The sequence below is a fragment of the Centruroides vittatus genome, unplaced genomic scaffold (assembly GCF_030686945.1).
Source record: "Centruroides vittatus isolate TY-2023 unplaced genomic scaffold, ASM3068694v2 scaffold_1015, whole genome shotgun sequence".
In the NCBI taxonomy this organism is placed as follows: Eukaryota; Metazoa; Arthropoda; class Arachnida; order Scorpiones; family Buthidae; genus Centruroides; species Centruroides vittatus.
In genome coordinates this window covers 3,065,095-3,088,026 of record NW_027122666.1, presented here as the reverse complement: position 1 = coordinate 3,088,026, position 22,932 = coordinate 3,065,095, and the positions used below count along the sequence as shown (strand labels likewise).

At 29.0% G+C, this 22,932-nt stretch overlaps 1 protein-coding gene across 2 annotated transcripts in view; it reads right to left on the bottom strand.

The window, feature by feature from the left end:
- The window catches only part of Ars2 (arsenic resistance protein 2), a 56,184-nt gene that overhangs the window by 29,291 nt on the left and 3,961 nt on the right, over nt 1-22,932 (bottom strand). For both annotated transcript variants that reach the window (XM_067283891.1, XM_067283892.1), the window contains exons 2-5: nt 21,972-22,102; nt 20,560-20,673; nt 18,838-18,999; nt 13,363-13,536 (exon numbers count right to left, since the gene is read on the bottom strand). In XM_067283891.1, coding sequence (XP_067139992.1) covers nt 13,363-13,536; nt 18,838-18,999; nt 20,560-20,673; nt 21,972-22,087 — 566 coding nt within the window. In that variant the 5' untranslated portion in view covers nt 22,088-22,102. The remainder of the gene's footprint in view (nt 1-13,362; nt 13,537-18,837; nt 19,000-20,559; nt 20,674-21,971; nt 22,103-22,932) is intronic.

Sequence of the window (22,932 nt, the reverse complement as noted above, 5' to 3'; positions counted from 1 at the left end):
AATGTCAGTCTAATGTGATAATTTTTACATGGAAGTGTTAAATTGGATCTCATTCATATAATACTGTTCAGAATTGTGAACATTTCAGTTGTTTACTTTCGTTAAAATGGAAGTAACCGACGAATATAAAAGACACGTTTTATACTTTTTATTTTTAAGTGGTGAGAATGCTACAAATGCAGCCAAAAAAATAAATACTGTACATAATCAAATCGTAATTAGTTCAAGGACTGCGCAGAAGTGGTTTGAAAGATTTAGAAACAATGATTTTAGTGTGGAGGATAAGGCTCGTACCGGAAGATCCGTCGACTTCGACGACGGATCTTCCGGTACGAGCCTTATCCTCCACACTAAAATCATTGTTTCTAAATCTTTCAAACCACTTCTGCGCAGTCCTTGAACTAATTACGATTTGATTATGTACAGTATTTATTTTTTTGGCTGCATTTGTAGCATTCTCACCACTTAAAAATAAAAAGTATAAAACGTGTCTTTTATATTCGTCGGTTACTTCCATTTTAACGAAAGTAAACAACTGAAATGTTCACAATTCTGAACAGTATTATATGAATGAGATCCAATTTAACACTTCCATGTAAAAATTATCACATTAGACTGACATTTTTAACAGCAAAACAAGATTTTTCTCAAGGTCATAAAAATGCGCAAGAACTTATGGACTGACCTGATATTTAATTTTCTGTATAAAAGTTTCAAAAATAGTGTTGGTTATCCATTATTGTCACTGACTTAAAAAGATGGATAATGGTCAATTTAGAAAGTCCTTAAAATCAAGAAATTTTTTAGATCAGTGGTTTTCAAATTTTCTTTACATCCACCCCTTTTATCAGAAAGAAATTCTTGCATACTCTTCAATTTTTTTTAACAATCTAATTTTGTAAATACTGTCCTTATAATTTATTTAATGGCTTATAAAACAATATACCTTATTAAATAAAGTATATAATTTGCCAGGGCTCAACTATTGTCTAGAGGTTTTGGCAAGAGTGTGTATAGATTTTTAGCATTTGTACCCAAGTTGTTCAGACAAAGGTTGTAAATTAAGCATAACCATTTTGCTGTTTCATTTTTTTCAGCATCAATTTGATTTTTTTTGTTTGTTTGTATTAAAAAATTCTGCACACCCCCTTGCAATAGTCTCATGCCCCACAGATTGGAAAACACTACTTTAGACAAATATAATTTGAAGAAAATTATAAAGAATAATTATAACAAAATTCATTTTGATACATTCTAATTAAAATACAAGCAATTATTCATTGTGACATCATCACAATGCCAGGCTGCAATTTTTAATAATATTTTTGATTTATTTTAATTTACTTTAAAATATATGCTCTCCACTCCAAATTAGTAGTGTCTTGCCCCTGTACATCATACTTTTCTTGTTACAATACAGTCATGCTGGTCATCTAATTTCTTTCAGGGGAAGATTTTTGAATTGAAATAACATGACTTCTGGCATTAACTATAAGTTCATATATAGTTAATCAGGACTTCCTGGCCCTAAACTGGTCCTGACTTTCATCTGCCTAACTCCATTCTTGAAATTAAGGAAGGACAGACAAACAGATGAATGACAGTGGGAATGCACAAGCCTATAATTTTTTCAAATTGCAACCCAATAATTAATCAAGTTATACTAAACTTCAGAAAATAGTATCTGGTTGAAATAATGGTAGCCACAAATTTTCCATTAATATTAAAAATAGCAACACAAAATATAATCGTGATTTTATAAAGTTTTAATCAAGCTTATTAGAAAGAATTCTAAGATTAAACAGTTGTGCAGTAACAGAGAATACAATATATCTCACATATATTTAGTAAAAGATATTCATTCTAGTATTTTGAAGATCAACTAATCAATATGATTTTTGCTAAATATTACTTTATTAATAAAAGGGAATTTCAATTTACCAAGTTTTCAAATTTCTATAATTTGCATTTTTTAGTACATTTACTTTATTTCAAACCTTCTTTTGTAACAGATAGTATATGTTATATTATTTGCATATGAAAATAAATATAAATACAATTGTACTTGTTTTCTTTTTTAAAATTTTATTTAAGTTTTGCAGTTATTATAACTATCTTCACTGTTAAAATTCTTTGATACTAAAATTAAAAAGAAATTACTCAGTTTCTGATGTTAATTTACTATAACTTTAATAAACTTAAGAAATTGAACAATTTTTGGCATTTACATAATGCAATTACCAAGAACTGGTTTTGGAACAAGAATGATGTAAATCAAATTAAACAAAATTTTTGCACAAGTAAATTAAATTGAACAATTAGGCAAAAAGGGATTTACCCTTACAATGCATTCAGTGATGTTAGAACATTAGCAAAATAATGACAAAAATGAAAACAAAAATTAGCAAAATATTTAAATAATAACAAATACACAAAAATTCCATAGACATAAGAAAAAAAAATATTAACCAATAATCCAGTGAACATATTGTGGGGCTTGAGCTGTTTAACTATTAACGTCACCCAGATGAACATTTTAAGGTCGAAGACAGCTTTCTAATGCAGAGAATAACTTGCCTCCAAGACATATTTTGCCAGTTTTGTATGTGCAAGCCCTTTGTTGATGGAGATCAGTTTACAAGTAGTGCCTATATTACTATAGAAGTGTAGGCAGGATGGGAGACAAGGACTACATAAATGCCAAAGTGTACTAAAATTGTACAATGTGACCTATCCATAATTATTAATCTTCTCAAAAATGGAGAAGGAGCTATTGGTAGAACGTAAACACATCTCTTAACAATGCAACAAACCTTAGTGATAACTTAATGATTAAAAGCAAACAGTAACATAAATACTTGACTGACAGATTAAAATGCATCCTCAACTAAAATAATCATTTTATAAATGTATTTAGTTGGCTTCAATTAATAACACATTATGGGTAATCTAGTTCATATACATTTTTTATTAATATTAAATGCATATAGTTTTTGATTAGAAATTACTATACTTAGCATATTAAAAAATATTACCTCTCCTCCCTTAATTAAATAAGTTCAAACTTATTAGATATGGCCTAAATAACATACATACTATAAATTAATTATTATTAATAATTAATTCTGTTGATGCCATCAATAGAATTGACAAATAGTGATCAAAATTTTGATAACTAGTTGTTAAAATGTCTAATGATAAAATATTTTGTTAACTTTCCAATTTAAACAATAGCATTAATAAGGCATTGTACATATTTACTTAGTAATGAACACCTCTACCATTAAAAAAAATAATCAGCAGCTTGTGTACAATGCTATTTTCTGTATGCACAGTATTTTATCTTAGATCAAACATTATAGAATATTGAATTTCTGAAACAAAATAGCATGTAATCAAACCAATGTAGCAAGTCTTCTAAATTCATATACTTTACTCCAATTTGATACTTTCAACAATATAGTTAGAGACTTGTACTGTAACAAGTTCAAATAGCCCAATTACCAAATATACCTGATTTATTCTGTGAAATAGTAATATTAATTTTAAAAAAGAAAAATACATTTATTCATTTAGTCTTCGTTTCATTTAGTTTTTTTAAATAAAAAATTAGCTTTTATTTAAAATTTAATATTAATAAATTGAACTTTAAAATATTTACAATGGTTTTAAAATAAAAATTTTGAGATTTAAAATTAATTAAAATAGCTTTTATTTTTATTGAACAGCTTCTAAGTGAACATACCCATGTAAAAGATGAGAATTAACAACAACCTGAGGGTTAAGCTGTAGTTCTCATTAATTTCCATCTCTTACATGGATACTTTCACCTAAGAGTTGTTTGACTTAAGTAGAAGTTACCCTATGTTTATCAATTTCAGCACAATCTTTACTATAAAGATTGTGTGTAAATGATAGGGAAGCTTTTATTTTATAAAAAACAAAACAAAAAAGGCACAGTTCACTCTGTAATCATTAATAATTTTGTGGCTTTATTTCTTAATTTTATTTGTTGATTAAACAGATCAAAAAATAAACTTGAATGCTGTACTTCATCACCAATTAAACAAACTATGCTAATTTTGAAATGTTTATTACTATTACTATTATTATTCTGAAATGCAGAATAAAACTTAACCCTCCAACTGTTTATTTTAAATTTCAAGTAATATAAATTAAAGTATATTTCATATTCTTCTCAATTGTTGTATTATCAATATATAATTTCTACAATCTTCAATCAGCAATGTCAAATGTTATAGATTTTTCATAGTTTTGATATTGAGTACTACAGATTTTTCAAATTTCAAATTAATATACCACACAAAATTTACTAGAACGAAAATAAAACTTGCACATTACTTGCATTATCACATACCTACATCTCAGAATGGTTGATGAGTTGATGACAACATGACAATTAATTAGTATGCAATTCAAAAGATATCACCTCAAACATTGCTTTTCCTCACATTTATTTCATTTTATTTTTCCATTAGCAGTTCATTGTAGATGTATTTATAGAACGAGTGAAACAGAATCTCTTAAACAGCATGCTAAAAATACAAATCACTGCCTAACACCATAAGTTTATCATCATTCTGTTTCATTTCTGTTCTACTTATAAAATAATAAAAATAAAATGTATGAATGATGATAATAAATGCTAAAATAACATTAAAGTCACTTTCTATGTATTTTTTTATTTTAGTGTATACTTAATCTTTGAAGAACCTGAGGGATCAAGTTTGAAATAGCAACATGGTCTTAGAGGAATATGTTCGACTAGATGTAGAGTTAGTGATAAATATCAATAAAATAATTGCTGTTAACATCATCACTGTTAATTTTACTAAAATATTGCAGACTATAATATCCAACAATGCAAATTTGAAAGTTGACTACTTAGCTCTGCTGTAAAGAACATATACAAAATTGATAGTCAATTAACATTGTAAAAACACATAAACAGATAATAAAAATATCTTCTTTACTCGCCATGTCCAATCACCAGGAACAAACTATTCTCCACAGCAGAGACACCTTTCTTTAGAGGCTACACCTCTGTCAAATTATGTAAAAACAGTCTAAAATGTCTGTTAATACTGTATTTTGCCAGCTCTATTTTACAAATTGATGGTCAATTTTTCAACAGTTCTCTAAGGGTTATATAGAGAAGAGTATCTCTCAAATGCATAGTTTAATATCAATTAAAGTATAAGTTTGCATGTAGAAAATAAACAAGAGAACTACAAGCTAAACATGTTTGCCTTTAGTGGTTTTGAAAAAAAAAAAAAAAAGAAAGATAAATAAGTCTATGAGACAAACAATTTTTCACTTTTTTAAAAATTCTTTCCATAAGTTTAGACAAAAGAAAAGCTTCTGTTTCTTTCATCGGATGTCTAAATTATTTTTCGTAAATCTAAAAGCACGTAATAAAATGGTGGTCTTTTGAATCGACTGTGTCTTTAATTTACGAAAAAACAAAAGAAAAAAAAGAAAAGCTGTTTGGTGAGTTCCTTAAAATTGGCAGATAACATGCATATGTTTCCAAACTAACTTTTAAATCTAGTCCATGGATTATTTGCATGAAGTTATGGTATTTAGTTTTGTGCATCTTAACTTCCACAATAAAAAGACAATACATTTTATAACATTCTCATTTTAAGATATTGTTCAATAGTTCTTTAGCAGACCAATAAATTGGTTTCCATTATGGTATAAAATATATAAAACCACTGTTTTTCCTGTTCATCATCTATCTTATTCATTTATATTGTTAAGCTACACCTTTATCTGCATACATATAACAAACAAAAAGCAAAAACAAATCCACTTTTTAGTTTCAGTCAATAATTCCTATTTTGCCAGAAGATTGTTGCTTTGCTGTTATCTCCTCCTTTGAAAAACTCTCCTCCACAACTTGCTGTGAAACACAATGCAACTCCATATGCTCTTCGGTGGCCAGCTCTTGGCTGTGCTCTTCCACAAGCTCATCGACATCATTATTATTCACCTCCAGTTCCACGATCTTGGCCAAAGACACAATCTCGTTGACTACAGGTCCACAGATACTGTCTCAAACCTCTCAAAGTCACATTCAACAATGCTCTCCAGCCAAAGCTTCTTCCATACAGAAGTGAGGGTTCTCTTGGTAACACCTTCCCGTGCCTTTTTGATCATCTTGAGGCAGGCAACAATGTGAAAATGATATTTCCAAAACTCTCTGAGAGTGAGATTGGTCCCTTTAGTCACCTCAAAACAATGCTTGAAAAGTGCTTTAGTGTAGATCTTCTTAAAGTTAGAAATAACCTGCTGGTCCATAGGCTGGAGTAACGAAGTGGTGTTGGGAGGCATATACTGGATGTTGATAAATTTAAATTCTACAAGGTGGTCATCTTGTAGGCCTGGAGGATGGGCAGGAGCGTTGTCCATAACAAGCAAGACATGGAGTGGCAGATTCATCAAATATTTTTTCACAGAAGGACCAAACACTTCATTGATCCAATCAGTAAAAAGGTCATGTGTTACCCAAACTTTGTTGTTGGACTCCACATCTCATTTAGCCTGCTCTTCTGGATTTTACACTTCTTGAAGGCTCGTGGAGTTTGAATGGTAAACAAGCAACAGTTTAATTTTCAAATTGCCACTTGCATTGGCACAAAATAGCAGCATAAGATGGTCTTTCATTGGCTTGTGGCCAGACAGTGCATTCTTCTCTGCTGTTATATAGGTTCACTTCAGCATCCTTTTCTAGAAGAGACCCATTTTGTCACAATTAAAAATCTGTTGCAGCAGGTAACCCTTAGAATCTACAAGCTTCTTGGAGTCACCAATGAGATTCTCTGCTGCTTCTGTGTTGGAGCTTGCTAATTTTGCAAAAACAAAAGGGCAATCCATGCGTTTTCAGGCTCAGTGTGACGTTATTTCTCGTTGTGTGAGCATTACCCTGCAATGGCCCACCACTGGCCAAAGTTTCTGTTCCTTGAACACTGAGTTCGGTCATGGGTTCACGCTTCGCCAGGACGGGCTGGCCGCGTGGAGTTTTCTGGGTTTTCTCCACGTCTGTAACAGTTGAATAGGGGCCAGTTACCCTTAAACAAACCTCCTGGAAAGGATTATTCCCCGCAATACGACCATCATAAAAGCATACAACTATTATTACATGACAATTACATCACACTTTACCATGAAGTGATATAGGCTAGAAGCTCATGTCCAACTAGCTTCTACAAACCAAGACATTACCCTGCACGTCTAGCTAAACAATTCCATCATTTTCCTTTAGATTAGTCTTTTATATTAATTTCTCATTGTATTTAACACTATATTAATTCTCTATAAAATGTGTTTTTTGGTATGTATTTTTGGAGTGTCTAGAACAAATTAATTGGATTTACATTGATTCATACAGAAATAATTGCCTTGGTTTTCATCGGTTTCGGATTTCGCTGATTGTTTTCGGACGGATTATCGATGAAAACTGAGATATCACTGTATTTGGTTTAAATACAATCTTACCATTAAAGGCCACTTTGAGATTACTGCAAGGACAGCCAAAGGTGCCTTGGTGAAGCTATGTAAAATATTTAATATCTCAGGACTAACTTTGTGTTCCTCACATCTCAGATTATTTGATTCAATGGTTAAATCCATTATATCTTATGGTGCTCAGGTCTGGGGTTTGGGAAATGTCAATATCTTTGATTCAATCCACAGAGAATTCCTGAAGAAAAAGTTGGGATTGAGATTCCATGCATTGAATGTTGCTGTTTTATGGGAAACTGAATGAGTACCGTTGAGAATCTGTCTTTATAAAAGTGGTTTTAAAATATTATGCAAGAATATTGCAATTACCTGCGGTTAGGCTACCTAGAATTAGCACAGAAAGAATGTGGACAAAACCAGAAAGCAGTCCTTTGTGGTTGGACTTTTAAAAGTTGGCTGAAGTGGCTGGGATTCACTGAGATGGTTATGGAGGAACAGGCTGATAGATGGAAAGAGCAAATTTCAACCATGGTAATGAGAGGTATAGAACTGGAATTAGAGGAGATGAGGAAAGTGTTAAGTAATTCTGTATTCTTAAGTTATTTTATTGAAAAGCCTGATTTTGGCATGGCAAGTTATCTCAGGGATAGTAAATACTATATTGTGGTGAAGGAACAGATAGCAAGGCTTAGGCTGAATTGCATCTTATCAAGGAGAGGTCCTCCTGTGTCCAATCTGTTACCAGTTATGTAGGTATAGTGATTGGTGTTTTCATATGTTTTGTAATTGTGGAAATATGTATGATGAGTACATAAGAATATTGCATGGTAACTTAAACCCAAACTTCTGTAATTTGTTTAAATTTAACAAGAGGTTAAAGAAACTAAATGGTTTGAGTTAGAGGAATCCTTTCGTTTTATTTTGCCCCTTTAATGTAATTAATATAATTGTCAAATAAAGTTTATTATTATATTATAATTTAACTAGAGGAAGGCAGTTATGCTGCCATATCGTATTAAATTAAATAATTATAAATAATTAATTTTTAATTTAGACACTTCTGGAATTTAATTTGGAATTGGTCATTAAATTTAAAACAAGATGGCAGCATAACTGCCTACCTCTTGTCAAATTAATTAATTTATAATATTTAATTATGGCCTTTACATAGCCCAAGAATTTGGCATATTGTTTAGCATGTTTATTATATAATGGGCTATGGTTGTTGATGTTTATATGTAATATGTCTGAACACAAGTTTGGAAAAAATGTATGATCACAAGCGGCACTAAGATACTTGCAAAACAAGTGCTAAACACAGACTAATGTAGCATGTGCACAATCCAGGACTTCCCCTCTCCTCATCACTAGTTAAGTGAGTCATTTTGATTTTTACAATTTGTTTTGCTTGTTATGCAAATTACTCATTATGAAAGGTGCTCATTAAGCAAGTTCCACTGTAAACTGTTTTGTGATTATGAGATGGCACAAGTTTATGGATCCTTAATGTTCATTTGATAAACAAAACAAATGAAGTAATTCAGCAAAGCAAATATGAATAAATAAATATAAAATGTAATAAATTAAATATTAATTTTTAAGTGTTTTTGATCAGATGTACTGTACATCAAAACTTTTAATTTTTCTGTTTCTACAATAACTTTAGTATTATTTTCTGCAAATGGAGCTTTAGTCTCTTGTACTGTAATCATTGTTTATCTACAGTATTTGTATCTTCTGGGTTTGTTTATCATCATAAAGAACTGATTGTTATCACTATCGCAACTTTAACTAACTATTGAATAGTATATATGTGTATAAAACATTCTCCATTTCATTCTTCAGTCATCTCACATTCCAATTCCACCACATCACAAAATGGATAATTCCCATTGATCAGAAAGTTATTGCATTTTGATTGATTGACATTTATGTTGTAGTGATTTTAACTGTTTAATTTAAATAACTTGATGCTAACACATTGGAAAAAATACTCCATTTGCAATTATGAACTTCAATGCAAAAAATAAAATAAAATTAGATGTTGTTCTATATTCTGTGGTATTTTTATTCTATTAGTTTTGATTTTTTTCCAAACCTCCATAATTTTGATAATTTCTTTACCATGCAAAGCTAAATACAATTATAATTTATGTTTAATAAGATTTTTATTAGATGAAATTGAGTAAAATTCATGCTTATAATTTAAACAAGATCAAAGAATTATATAAACTTAATACCATATCCAAAATTTCAAAACTAAATTGCTAATTTAGAGAAATTGAAATATTTATTACAAACAAAATTTTTTTTTCAGACTAATTCAGTTTATCATCAGTTCTCCAAGTGGAACGTAGACACAATTCAAAAAATAAAATATAAAATTATCAGTTGACATTAGAAATCAACTAATTATTTAAATGATAATTTGCAATCTTGGTCAAAATAATTGTCTATAGCTGTTCTAGATACAAAAATATTTGGTTGTGCTTCTCAATGTTAAGATAAATCCTTTTGAAGATAGGTTATTGTGTGCTTTTGATAACATGCATATTTAATATTTTTATAGTAAAATTTATATGCAAAGAAAAAACTAATTGAATAATTAAAATTGATACAAATAATATAAACTTAAATTTTTTTAATAAAAAAAATAATAAAATAAAAAGTTAATTGTAACAAAATTCCACTGTACTTTTCATTTATATGTTTATAAAGTGCCATTTTTGAAAAAATTTTCTTTTATTTGAAAATTTATTGAGTAATAATAACAGTTGGAGGGTTAAGCAAAGATTTACTCGAATTTCTTTCTTCCAGAAATTAATATTTTCTATCAAAAACATACATAAATAATAAGTTTTTATATCAAGACTGAAGTTTCAAGTGTACTATTGCTGCAATATTTCTATACTGTTATTTAGATAGATTTTTTATTTTTTTAACACCTAACTATAAATTTTTGCAATTTTTTAAAATTAAAAACACTATGCAGATTATTTATTCATCAAATTCGATTAATTTTAAAAACATTACACAGAATGGTCTAAAAACAGTGGTAAAAGCTGAAACAAAGTATTTTTGCAACTTTAATAATGCACTAATGATTTTTAATTGAATGTTAATTAAATCAACAATTAGAATATCCCATAATGAGAATAGTAACCACTAACAACTTTAAATATTAATATCATTTTTAAAATACATTTAAAGAAAGATATTCTCTGTTATATTGTATCTCATTTTAAGACCAAAACATATCTTTCTTAATTTGGCTATATAACAAAAATAAAAAAGTAACAAACTGTCCCAATGCTAGATTGCAATTTTTAGATCTTGATGCACAATGCTCTTGATTTTAGTAGTCTTGTCCCTGTATATCAATCATATTCTTCTTGTCAATAAGTGTGTCATGTTGGTCATCTACTGTATCTGTGCTCTGGGGAAAATTTTTGAAATGAAGTAATGCAACTTCTGGTTTGACCAAAAGATTGTAGTACATACTTAGTTAATTGGGCCTCTGTCTCCCAGCTAGCCATATCTGGTCTTGGCTTTCATCTAACTATCTCAGTTCTCAAGGTTAAGGAATGACAGACAGACAGTGGTGCCAAAGGGAATTTATAGATTTGCAATTTTAAACTTGCAGCCCAATATTGATACACAAACATAACACTTTTGTTTTCAAAATAATTTGAATCAATGTTAGCTATGCTGAATATAACAACAACTTACAACAGATAATCATAATCTTAAAAATGATAAAACTGTGTTTGAGTGTGTTGTTATATATATAAAATTGACAAAATTCAATGTTAAATTTTTCACATAAAAATAAAAATGAGTTTTGATTGTGTTTTTATTTCACAGATTATTCTGGATTTAATCATTCTCCCAGTGAACAACTAGATCATAAACAACAAAATACATTTATTCCAAATTGATTTTAACTTTTTAAAAAATAAATTGTAATCACCAGATCACCTTCTGTACTTGTATTTCAATATAATAAAGCAGAATAAATGCAAGAAATCTTATTTCATTTTACCTTTTCAAAGAAAATTGTATTTGTTTGAAATTTCAACATTTTGTATTATCCTAATACTCAAAATGTAATTAAAAATGAATAAAACAATAGATTCCAAGAGCAGACTGACAAATAATTTGAAACTGAAAAAAAAAAAAAAAAAAAAAAATTTATGAAACAATTATTTAATTGCATTTCACAAATTTGCTTGTACTTTCAATAGCCATACCACATTCCTGGACCACACTGTATTTTGCATTTAATGGAAAATTAATCATGTAATTCAGTAAGATTTATCATTAAATTTCTTTTAATTAAAAATTTCTATTTTTTTCCTATTTTAATTCTACCATTATATGCAGATAAAATAAAAATATTTTCAAATTAAAATTATTTAATAATAAAATAAAATATATCTAAAGAAACCAATCTGATGTCATTTTTTCAATATTTTAAAAAGGAAAGCTCTGATATCTTATGTGACTTAAAAAAACCTTCTAATAAATATTTATTATGAGTATTATTTATATTTTGTAATTGCTAAAAAACAGGAACAGTTTAAAATAATTCATAAGTAAAATCAAAGATTATTTTACTTAAGATGAATCTTAAAATTTATATTTATTTGTTAAACAAAAATAATGTTAAAATTAAACTGTTCTTAATATATATAAATAACACAATTTCATTCAATTCTCTTTTTCATTTTTACTTTTCTGCTTTGAAAAGCAAGACAAAACTCAAAATTTTATTATATCAATTAACCAAAATATGCAAAAAAAATATTCATTTTAATAAAGTAATTTGGAAAAAAATTATAAACTGTAAACAACCACAAGATTCAATTTAAAAATACTTTAAATTCTTGACTTATCAAAAGTATTTTTTTATATTTAACTCTTCTTTATCTAACTTACAATTAACAGAGTTCTTCTAACTGTATCAGAAATATTTGATTCAATTAAAGCCTTTTGTCTTATTAAAAGTGTCACATAAGCCTAAAGGGCTAAAAATATTAATGAGAAAAGAAGTGAAATCAAACCTCTTATAGATATTTTTTTGTTTTTTACAGAATTAATTAGATTACATAAAATTAAATTAATTTTTTGTAAAATAGATTGTTTCTTAAGAAATTTTGATTTAAATATTTTCACAGAAAATATTTTAACATTAAATATGAAAGATAAACAAATTTATTTTGATAAAAAAATGTATTTTTCAGAATAATTTTAGTAATTCATTTTTGCTATACTGTAATAATAACAATAATATTTATGTATGTGTAAACATTACTGAAATATTTGTATCATAAAGAAGAGTCACACAATTTTTTAAATTTTAATTGTATAAAAGACAATAAAAATCTGTCATTAATTAACTTTTCTATTATATATCCTCTATGTTCACAGAAATATACTGTTGTTATAAAAGATTAGGCATATTGCCAATAATGATAATACTGTAAGAATTGTATTTATGACTATTTTATATTCTTGATCATCATTGTATATTTATTTCAAATTGTCTTATGATCATCAGCCTTTTGATGCAAAAGAATTTGCATGAAAAAGTATTATACAAGCAAACAATTATTTACAATTTCACACATTATTCTTAAAACTGGATGAATATGATTAATTTTTATATGAAAATTTTATATTTTTACATAGCATTATATGTTTACAAAATTATTTTTCCCATACAAAGTACTTACTTATTTTTTAGTAAAATAAATTAATTTTTAACATCAATAAACATTTTTTTTAATATTTGAAAAATTTAATTTGAAATTAAGCTTCACTTTAATATTTCTTAGATTCTATATTATGAAATAAAATTAAATAAAAACTTACCATTCCTCTTCCTTGTGATTCAAGAAAAATTCATTTATTTGTTGTCTTTTAAATTCTAATTTATATTCATTATACTTTTTCACAGCTTCTTGATCATCAATAGCATCATCTTGAGAGCCAAGAAATTGTTTAAAAGTCATCATAGGGGGCTGTGTTATACCTTGTTCCATATCTCTGAAATGAATAAAATGTTTCTATTTCAAAATTATTATGAAACAATACTTATTTTTTATATTATAAATTCTGAATTATCCTTTGTATATATTCAATATGTATTTTAATATTAATAAAATTCAAATTTACATATTAAATCTTCAAATATAATTAAAATTTATTAACATAAGAATTTCTACAAAACTTGTCACAGGAATCCAACTTTTGCAATTGATTCATGATTTCACTATAACTGTCTTCACCTTAAATTTACATACTTGTTTTAAATTAACATTTATTTAGGGTTATATGTTCACCAAGTTTTGCTTGAATTGGAAACCCAAATGTCTCCTTATGAATGTGATGTATTTTTTTGAATTGGTCAATCAAATGCTTCTTATCCAAAGTATGTCTACAGATGTATATAATGGTGCTTTTCCAAAAATTTCATGTTACAATATATATTTTGTAAGTTATAATCAGAATATATGATTTTCTTATTTAAAATATGAAATTACTATACTGTTATTATACCTATTCAGTTTTAAAGTAAATCTTTATTGTGATATGTAAACCTAATAAAATTTATGCAAATGACAACCCAAATCAATTGAGCAATCAGAATTTTTACAGAAACAATATAATTTATATATACAAATGAGGATGTTTGTTTGTTTGTTTGCTATGCATGCCTAGGTTGTTCAACCAATTGCTACAACACCCAGCAGTTGCATTCAATTACTTCTAACTTAGATCATGTCGTACATCCCATCCCAAATTATTGATTAGATTTCTATATATAGATTAATTTCTGTCTACATTTGATTGCTGACATTACATGTAGTGCTAGCTATTGAAAAAAAGTTAACAAAATAATTAACTAAATATAATTCTGACAAAAAAGATATAATTTTAAAAAATATATTATATTCACTGAATTACTGCAACAATGACAGTGCAAAATAGATGCACCATTATTTTGCCATTACTGCAAAAGGTAGCACATAGCACTTGTCTGTGTGGAGTGTTTTGCCCCTGTAAAACATACTTTTCCTGTTATCAGTAGAGTCAAGTTGATCATCTAACTCCATTCGGGGCAAAATTTTGAATCAAAGTAATGTTACTTCCGTTCCAAACTGGAAGTTCATATATAATTAATCCGGATCTCCTGGTCTAAGCTTTCCACATCTGGTCTCGACTTTCATCTATAGTGGGTGGCCAAATTATTATACTCAAACAAAAATTCATCACTATCTGTGAAAGTGGTGGCTGTAATTAATTTATTAATGGAAGAATGTTATTGTTTTATAATTTACTGATTAGCCACTATATCTGGCAACCTATTCATTAGTGTGGTAACACATATATGTTTTTTTTTTTTCAAAATGGCAGCCACTAGTGTCAGTGCATGTCAAAAATGTTACTGTGCTGGCTTGTGAGAAGTCTTCAAAAAAAATCTTGGCTTCAGTGTTACCGACTTATTATTCAGTAAGTATTGGATTTTTTACATTTAGGATTATTCTAATACTTGATCAATACATTGTGGTCATGTTTTAGTTAGTTTATTTATTTTTTTTTTTGGGTTGTCAACCAACCTAACCTAAAAATGTTTATTAACAGATATGGGGAAGTGTGCTGGCCTCACACCAAGAAAAAAAGCACATATTTCAACAATGTTATGGCTTTGTCAATATAACCAGTGTCAAATTGCTGATTTGTGTGATGTAGAGATGGGACTGAAATGTTGTCAACCACTAAAAATCCAAAACTCACTCCTGCCATGAAGGCCAAACATCTGGCCTGGGCCAAGGAGCATCAACACTGGACACAGGAAGACTGGAGCAAGGTTTTTATAACCCTAATACAAGAATACACATGTTTAGAGTATTTTTGTTTTATAAATTTATACAAAAACAATTTCTTGCAGGTTTGTTTCTCAAACAAGTAGTCAATACAGATTCTTCAAGACAAAACAGAGTTTGTTCTGCATGAAAAATTCAATGAAGACTGCATTGTGGAACTAGTAAAGCATTCTGCTTCAGTGATGATATGGTCAGTCATCAGCAGCAAAGGACTGGAAGGCTGTATATTGTCCAAGGAACTGTGTGTCAGAATCAGTATAAGAAAGTTCTGGAGGAAAAACTGATCCCACAGACAGCAGAATGGTTCCCTAATAGGAATTTTATATTCATGCATGACTCTGCACCCTGTCATAAAGTCAAATCTATCAAAGAATACCTAAAAACAATCGGATTAACACCCTGGACTGGCCGGGAAACTCGCCTGACTTGAATCCTTTAGAAAATGTGTAGACAGTCCTGAAAACTGAAATTTCAAGGAATAAAATTATAGCAAACAAAAGAGAACTGATTGAAAATATCATTAGAGTACGGCACAACACTCCAAAACTCCAAGAAGTAGCCATATCATGCATTGAAAGCATGCCATGCCGCGTTCAAGCCATCATAGAAGCTAAGGGTAGAGTAACCAAATACTGAATAATATGTATTTCTCTTTTAGTACACTATTCAACCTATCTACACATGTTTAATTTTTATTCCTAAATACACTTACTAGTATTAAAACGATATATAATAACTTTAGAAACCATATAACTATTGTATTTCATAACTTAAACTGACAAAATACAAAGAAATAGTTTTGAGTATAATAATTTAGCCACCCACTGTAAACTACTTTCTTTAGATTAAGGAAGGACAGATAGGGAATGACAGTCAGAATTTACAGGTGTACAATTTTTTCAAATTGCAGCCCAATAATTTTTCTATAAACACAACATTTATGAGAACATACTTCCCATGTAGTTCATACGATCTGTTGCCAAAATTTAAACACTTTATCATCACATAAAAGCAATTATTCTTGCATTTTTACAAGACTTTTTATTTAAACAAGTCTTATATGAAGTCTTTTGGACATTAAAGTTAGCAACTTCGATCACATGCAAGGCTATCACAACCTGTCTAACATGAATCACTTTTCAAATATTAGTAGTAGTCATTGAGCATCCTCTCTTCCAACAGGCGGTCAACTACTACTTTTGATCAAATTAATTTCAACCCCCTTCCACAACACTCCCTTCTTTCTATTGGATCAGCAATGTGATGGCATTCAAACACTAAAATTACAAAGGGGTTACTGGTGAGTGCAAAATATGATTTAAGTGGTTTTCCAAGGTGCTGAGTTTAATATTTGGTCTGTTTTTTGAGAAATTTGATTGGTTGGCAGATTACTGTTTGACATTCATTGTGAATGGTACAGTTTTTTAGGGTACATCCAATGACCACGAGCAGAAAAAATCTTTGTATGTCCAACTCACGAGCAATTTCTGTCCAGAATGGATGTGTGTTGTTTACAAAATGGTGATGAGACAACTTCATCAAATGCTTGCTATGGAAAATATGACAAGCATTAAAACAGTAAGTTTGACAGGTAATTGTTATCTCTAACTAGATACACAACAAATGTAAAGAATCTTCACAGAATAATAAGTTAGAAAAAGATTTGCTGGACACTGCCACGTAAGATGTACCCTTAGAGTTAACATTAGGAAAAAATATACCATCATAAATTTTTTAAGATATCGTATTTTCAATTGATATCCACTTGACCAATGAAACTGTACCATTTTGTACCATCCGAGTATCGTGATAAACACGATAATTGTAGGCTGAAATAACCAAACTCTTTATATGATTTTTGCTTTAATGTTTGTTATATTATAGTATTTAATTTATGTAAGTACAAAGATTTATCATTCTGAGTGACCAATCTAACATATTTTAAAAATTCTTTATTCCTCTACTGTACACAACTTAAAGAATTTTTTAAACGTGTTTGATTAGTCACTCGGTGTGAACTCTTACGTAAGATAACCTTTGTAAATACTATATTATAATATAAGTGTTAGAAGTACGAAATAATCTAATAATCTTAATCTTTACTGTTGTTATTTTTTGCTCAAATCAAGTGAGCAATCAGAATATTTACAGAAATGATATATTTACCAATATTCCTTTAAAACTCAAACTTATCCTTTTGTTTTCCAATAAATAGTTATATTAAACAAATCTACACATATCACTAATAAGCATTTTCACAATAATAATGAAAAGTTTTATAACTATCAGTAAAAATACACTGAAACAATTAAAACTTATCTATATTCACTAAATTTTACTTTTAAAAAAATTAATTCATGATTAAAAGATGAAACTATTTCAATATAATACCAAAATGAACTGAATAACTGATTACCGCCATTAGTTTCAGTTGAAAATTAAGCATAATTGCATACCACCAGTATCCTATGTTTCATGTTAAGTAACTCATACAACTTTAGTTTCTACAATAACCCTTCCTATATTATAAATAATAATGATAAGAGCTAAAAAGTGCTACATAAAAAAAATGTTTATTATAAGCAATTAATGTGAGAAAAGTGGTAAACAGTGAATATTTTTTAACAATTCATAAACAATGAGAGAAGTTTCCTGTAACAATGAATTTATCATTACCCCATATATCATCAAAAACCTTTTTTGTTAGTTTAAGAAAGTCTGACAATGTTTTCTAATCATTTGTGGCTTGCACCTTTTCTCAGCTATTTCACATGATAAATGTAAATTTCCATTCAACTACTAAAAGGTCAGTTTGATAGATTAAATTATACTTCTTTTCACCTGCCAGATACAATTCCAATAATTGAACAAATGAATGAAGTATTTATATTAAATGCATTCAATCTGTTTTCTTTACACTTAGTTAAACATTTAATATTTTTCAAAATAGCTTTTTTACTGATAGTGTATTTATATATATTTTATTTTTGTTAAATCTAATTTTTCTCAAATTTTAGCTAAAAGATAATTTCAGTTTAATCTTTCATATTTTGATATTATGTTTTTTAGATTGTTATCTATTAATAAAATCCAAACACAATATTTAAAATAATAATAAAACAGATTGAACTATCCCACTTTCAAAGAGAGTCATTGATATTTAACAAGTAATGTGTATTTTAAAGAAAAAAGAAATCTTAATCCAATAAAACATTTAATTAAATACATTTATTTGACCTAATTTTCATCTTCAAGTTACATATAAAACAAATAAATTTAGAACAATTTTTAAAAATTAGAATAAAGTAAAATAAACAAAAATAAATTTTAAAATAATTATTAAGCAATTTGTTAAATTTAAATAAACATATATTATTTTTTTAATAAAAATGTCTATGAATGTACAATTTATTAAAAAAATTTACAAAAATATTACAATTTATATAAAACATAATCTTACCTTTGAGGGCCTTGATGACTGCCATATCCATGCTGACTATGCATCATTCCCATATCTTGTGGCATACCACTACCCCAACCTCCATGAGGAGGCCCTCCCATCATATTTCCACTACCAGGAGGGTAATTTATATCATATCCAGGAAAACCACCTCGATCATCCCTAACAAATAGAAATTCTATCTTAATTTCCATATTTTCTCAATTCACAAGTGTTTTAATTAAAACATTGTTTTAATGCTTAAAATACTTTCAAGACAAATATTATGATGGCATTAAAAGCTAGTGAAAAATAATGTCAATTTTCAGCATAATAAGAGTATTAATGTATTTATTCCTTGATTAAGTGAACATACTAATTTATGGAAAATAGTCAAAACTTTACTATCATTCCTATTGCAATATCTCTAGTAAGCAGACAATACAATGAATTGCATGTTTTCCACAAATATAATTTTAAATGTTTAGTTTTTATACTAGTCTTTCATAGGATTCCTTTGAGTCCCTAAATGTGTTAAATAAGGTTCTCATAGTCCATTCTTTTTTACAAGGGCTGTTCGGAAAGTTTGCAGCCTCAAATAGAACAACAAACAAAATAATGTTAAAACTTTTTTCGAAAAGTACACAGTAATAGACAGCATTGGTAGTCAATAAAGATGATGCCTTTAGCATCCCAAAAAACCGAGGCCATTACTTTCCCTGCTGATGGAACTGTCTTTGCCTTCTTTGGTGGTGGCGAACTGTGGTGTTTCCATTGCTTCGACTCTTCTTTTGTTTCAGGGGTGTAGTAGTGGATCCACGTTTCGTCAGTAGTCACAAACTGACGCAAGAAATCTGTGGGTTTTTCTGGTAGAAGTCCAAACACTCCTTTGACATCAAAGTACGAACACATTTTTGCTCGGCGGTCAGCAGACGTGGCACCCACCTTGCTGAGACCTTCGTCATACCCAAATTTTCGGTTAAGATGTGGTGCACTCGGTCGACAGAGATGCCTGTTGTCTCAGCTATCTCACGTGTTCTCAAACGGCGATCTGCTAACACCAAATCATGAACTTTGTCGATATTTTCTTCAGTGACAGCAGTTGACGGCCGTCCGCTGCGAGGATCATCTTCCACACTCTCTGCCAGATTTAAAAAGGGCTGTCCATTTTTTCACACTGGTGTACGAAGGAGCAGACTCTCCCAAAACTTCTTCCATGTCAGCTTTGATTTGAGATGGGGTCAACCCTTTTTTCGTCGGGTATTTTATGACCGCACGAGTCTTCGTCTTCTCCATTTTTGACAAAGCACTCGCACAATGACTATCTGCTAAGCTGTCGTGGCAAAACTTTACGACAAATCAAGCGGAAATTGGTATCGTATCTTTAGCAAAGATGGCTGAATTATTCCCGCCAAAAATTAAATTGATCGCAGCACCGCATATAGGCAAGGCCGCAAACTTTCCGAACAGCCCTCGTAGCTAATAAAATGTTTGATACTCCACAGGACATCAGTCAACCAATGTCAAAACATTGGTTGACTGATGCCTACACCAATCTTTTCATCTAGACTTCTAAATTAATCAATCATTATTCCTAATTATTAAAAGGTATGAAGTGGCACTTAATGCTTCTAGTACAAAATTATATTAATTAATTATCATGTAAAAATAGCTCTAAAGTTTCAGTGATTTTCTTTTCTTTTAAAGATCAAATACTTTATTAAGGCAATAAAAATTTATTACCAGTCTCTTCTAATCCGTTTCATTGGAGGGCTTACATCATGACGAAGTGGGCTGTAGCGATCTCTCCTACTTCGAGGATCATAATCACGATATTCTCTTCGACTTCCTCTATCCCTGTTAATAAATACATAAATTTACCAAAGTATTTTTGCAATATTTTTAACTGTTACTAAGTACGTTAAATTTTAAAAATAAAAATATATTTTAAAGTATGTAGTATAAATATAAAATAAACTAACCATTACTATTTTAATAAATAATTAAACACAGTAATTTATTACACTTGATTTACTTTATTTACACTATTAGTATGAAATATACTCATTGATAAGAAAGGATATGCATTGAGATTGAATTGTGAAATTACTTCAAAATTTCAGTATTGATACCAGAATACCTTTAATCACTACCCCAGTATCTTATAAAAAGGCTCTTAGAGACTCACTGTGTTCAGAATTTTCAGTATACCTACTGTTTGCTGTGTCAAACAAGCATGTCTGTATGACACAGTCAGACATTATGCATAATTTTTATTTAGCAAAATTGCCATCCTCTTTCCCTCAGCCTGATGATGATGATGATAATGATGCCTTAGTCAAACTTGGGCTGACCAAGTTTGACTAAGGCATCATTATCATCATCATCATCAGGCTGAGGGAAACAAGACAGCAATTTTGCTAAATTTTCCATCTTCTGGGCTGTTCTGACTTCAGTGTGAGGAAGTGTTGGAAACAGTGGATACATCAGTCTGTGCATCCAAAAAAGATGCATGATGGTCTGATTGTGAGACAAGAAAAAACAGCTGTAATGACATCTTTGTCCACTATCTGGAGACAGGCAGAAGCATTGCTATAGAATCTGTCTTTTTCTATACAATTGGTAGGCAGAGGCAAATTTCATGCAGTACAATCACTATGCATCCTGCCATTAGCAACCCAACACTGCCAGTAGCTCCATTTGCAATGGTGCCACAACAGAGAATTATAGACCACTACAGACAGGCAGCATATTATAGCAATAAATTTCAGTTCTTTTAGAGAATGAACAATCACTGTATTAATGTGTGGAGGACCACTGATGACAGTAGGTCGCCTCTAGTAGTTGTGAGGAACACTTATGGTAAAACAGTATCTTAAGGAAATTCTGCTCCTTCATGTGTTGGTGTTGTTTTTCATGACAGGGCTACAAACAGCCTTTTCCAGTAAGAGAATGCTTGGCTGAGCATAGCTAGGTTTCCCAGCATTATCATGTTGTCACATTTCGTCTGACCAATCTCCCAATTTGTCATCCATTGAGCATTTTCATGCTCAATGTATGACAAATCCATTTTAGAACTAGAAAATTAACTATATGTGATAGAACTAGTAATTAACAATTAAATTAATGATTTACAACATTAGATAATTTAATACCTTTCAGTCCATTCATCCCTTCGACTTCTATCATCTCTTCTTTCCTGATAATCACTTCTTTCTCTGCGAAATTTGTCTCTTCTTCTTCGATCATATTCTTCATCACTGTCTGCCATTGTGTTTTCTAAGAACTAAACAGTACATTAAAATTTGTATTTAATAATAATATATAAAAATAAAAGGATTATCTAATTATTATTAAAGATAAAATTACAAATAAGTATTATTTATAGCTTGAATATAATATAAAATACACACCTAACCTTTAATATGGTATATTTAATAAAAGAAATTAATATATTTCTGATAAATTACATATGCTTAAAGTATAGATTGTGTTTAGGAAAAGAAAACTTTTCCTAAACACAATCTGTACTTTAATTTTTCATTCTTAATAGCTAATTACATACATGTATTTCTAATGATTATTATGTTACCATTACTAAATATATACTCATATATATTTAGTAATGGTAATATTTAGTAATGTAAATATTTATCATCAAATCACATGTATTTTTAGTAATATACAAAGATAAAATCAATAACAACTCTCATGATGTTGACATTCTTATTCTGCAATTTGATTTTGATTAAATTTGTTCATTTAGATATTAGTTATAGGTTTTTTTTTAATCAGTTTAATCAACATATATTTTTCTACTCAACTTTTTATTATTTTTAGTTTAAGTTTATGCTAAGTTACATAGAATAAATTTTAGCAATCCTATCTTATAAAATGTATAAAGAATTGGCATTGAATTAGTATCTTAAATAAATATTGTCGGTCTCTAAAGAGACTGACAACATTTATATAATATACTAATTGGTTGTCTTCAGATATTACAAGAAAGATGTATTTTCCAATCAAACTTCCTTATATCAAATTTATTCAAATCAGTGCATGCCAATGACATTCAAAAATCCATCTACCATTATTCTGATTTTTCTTAACTAAATT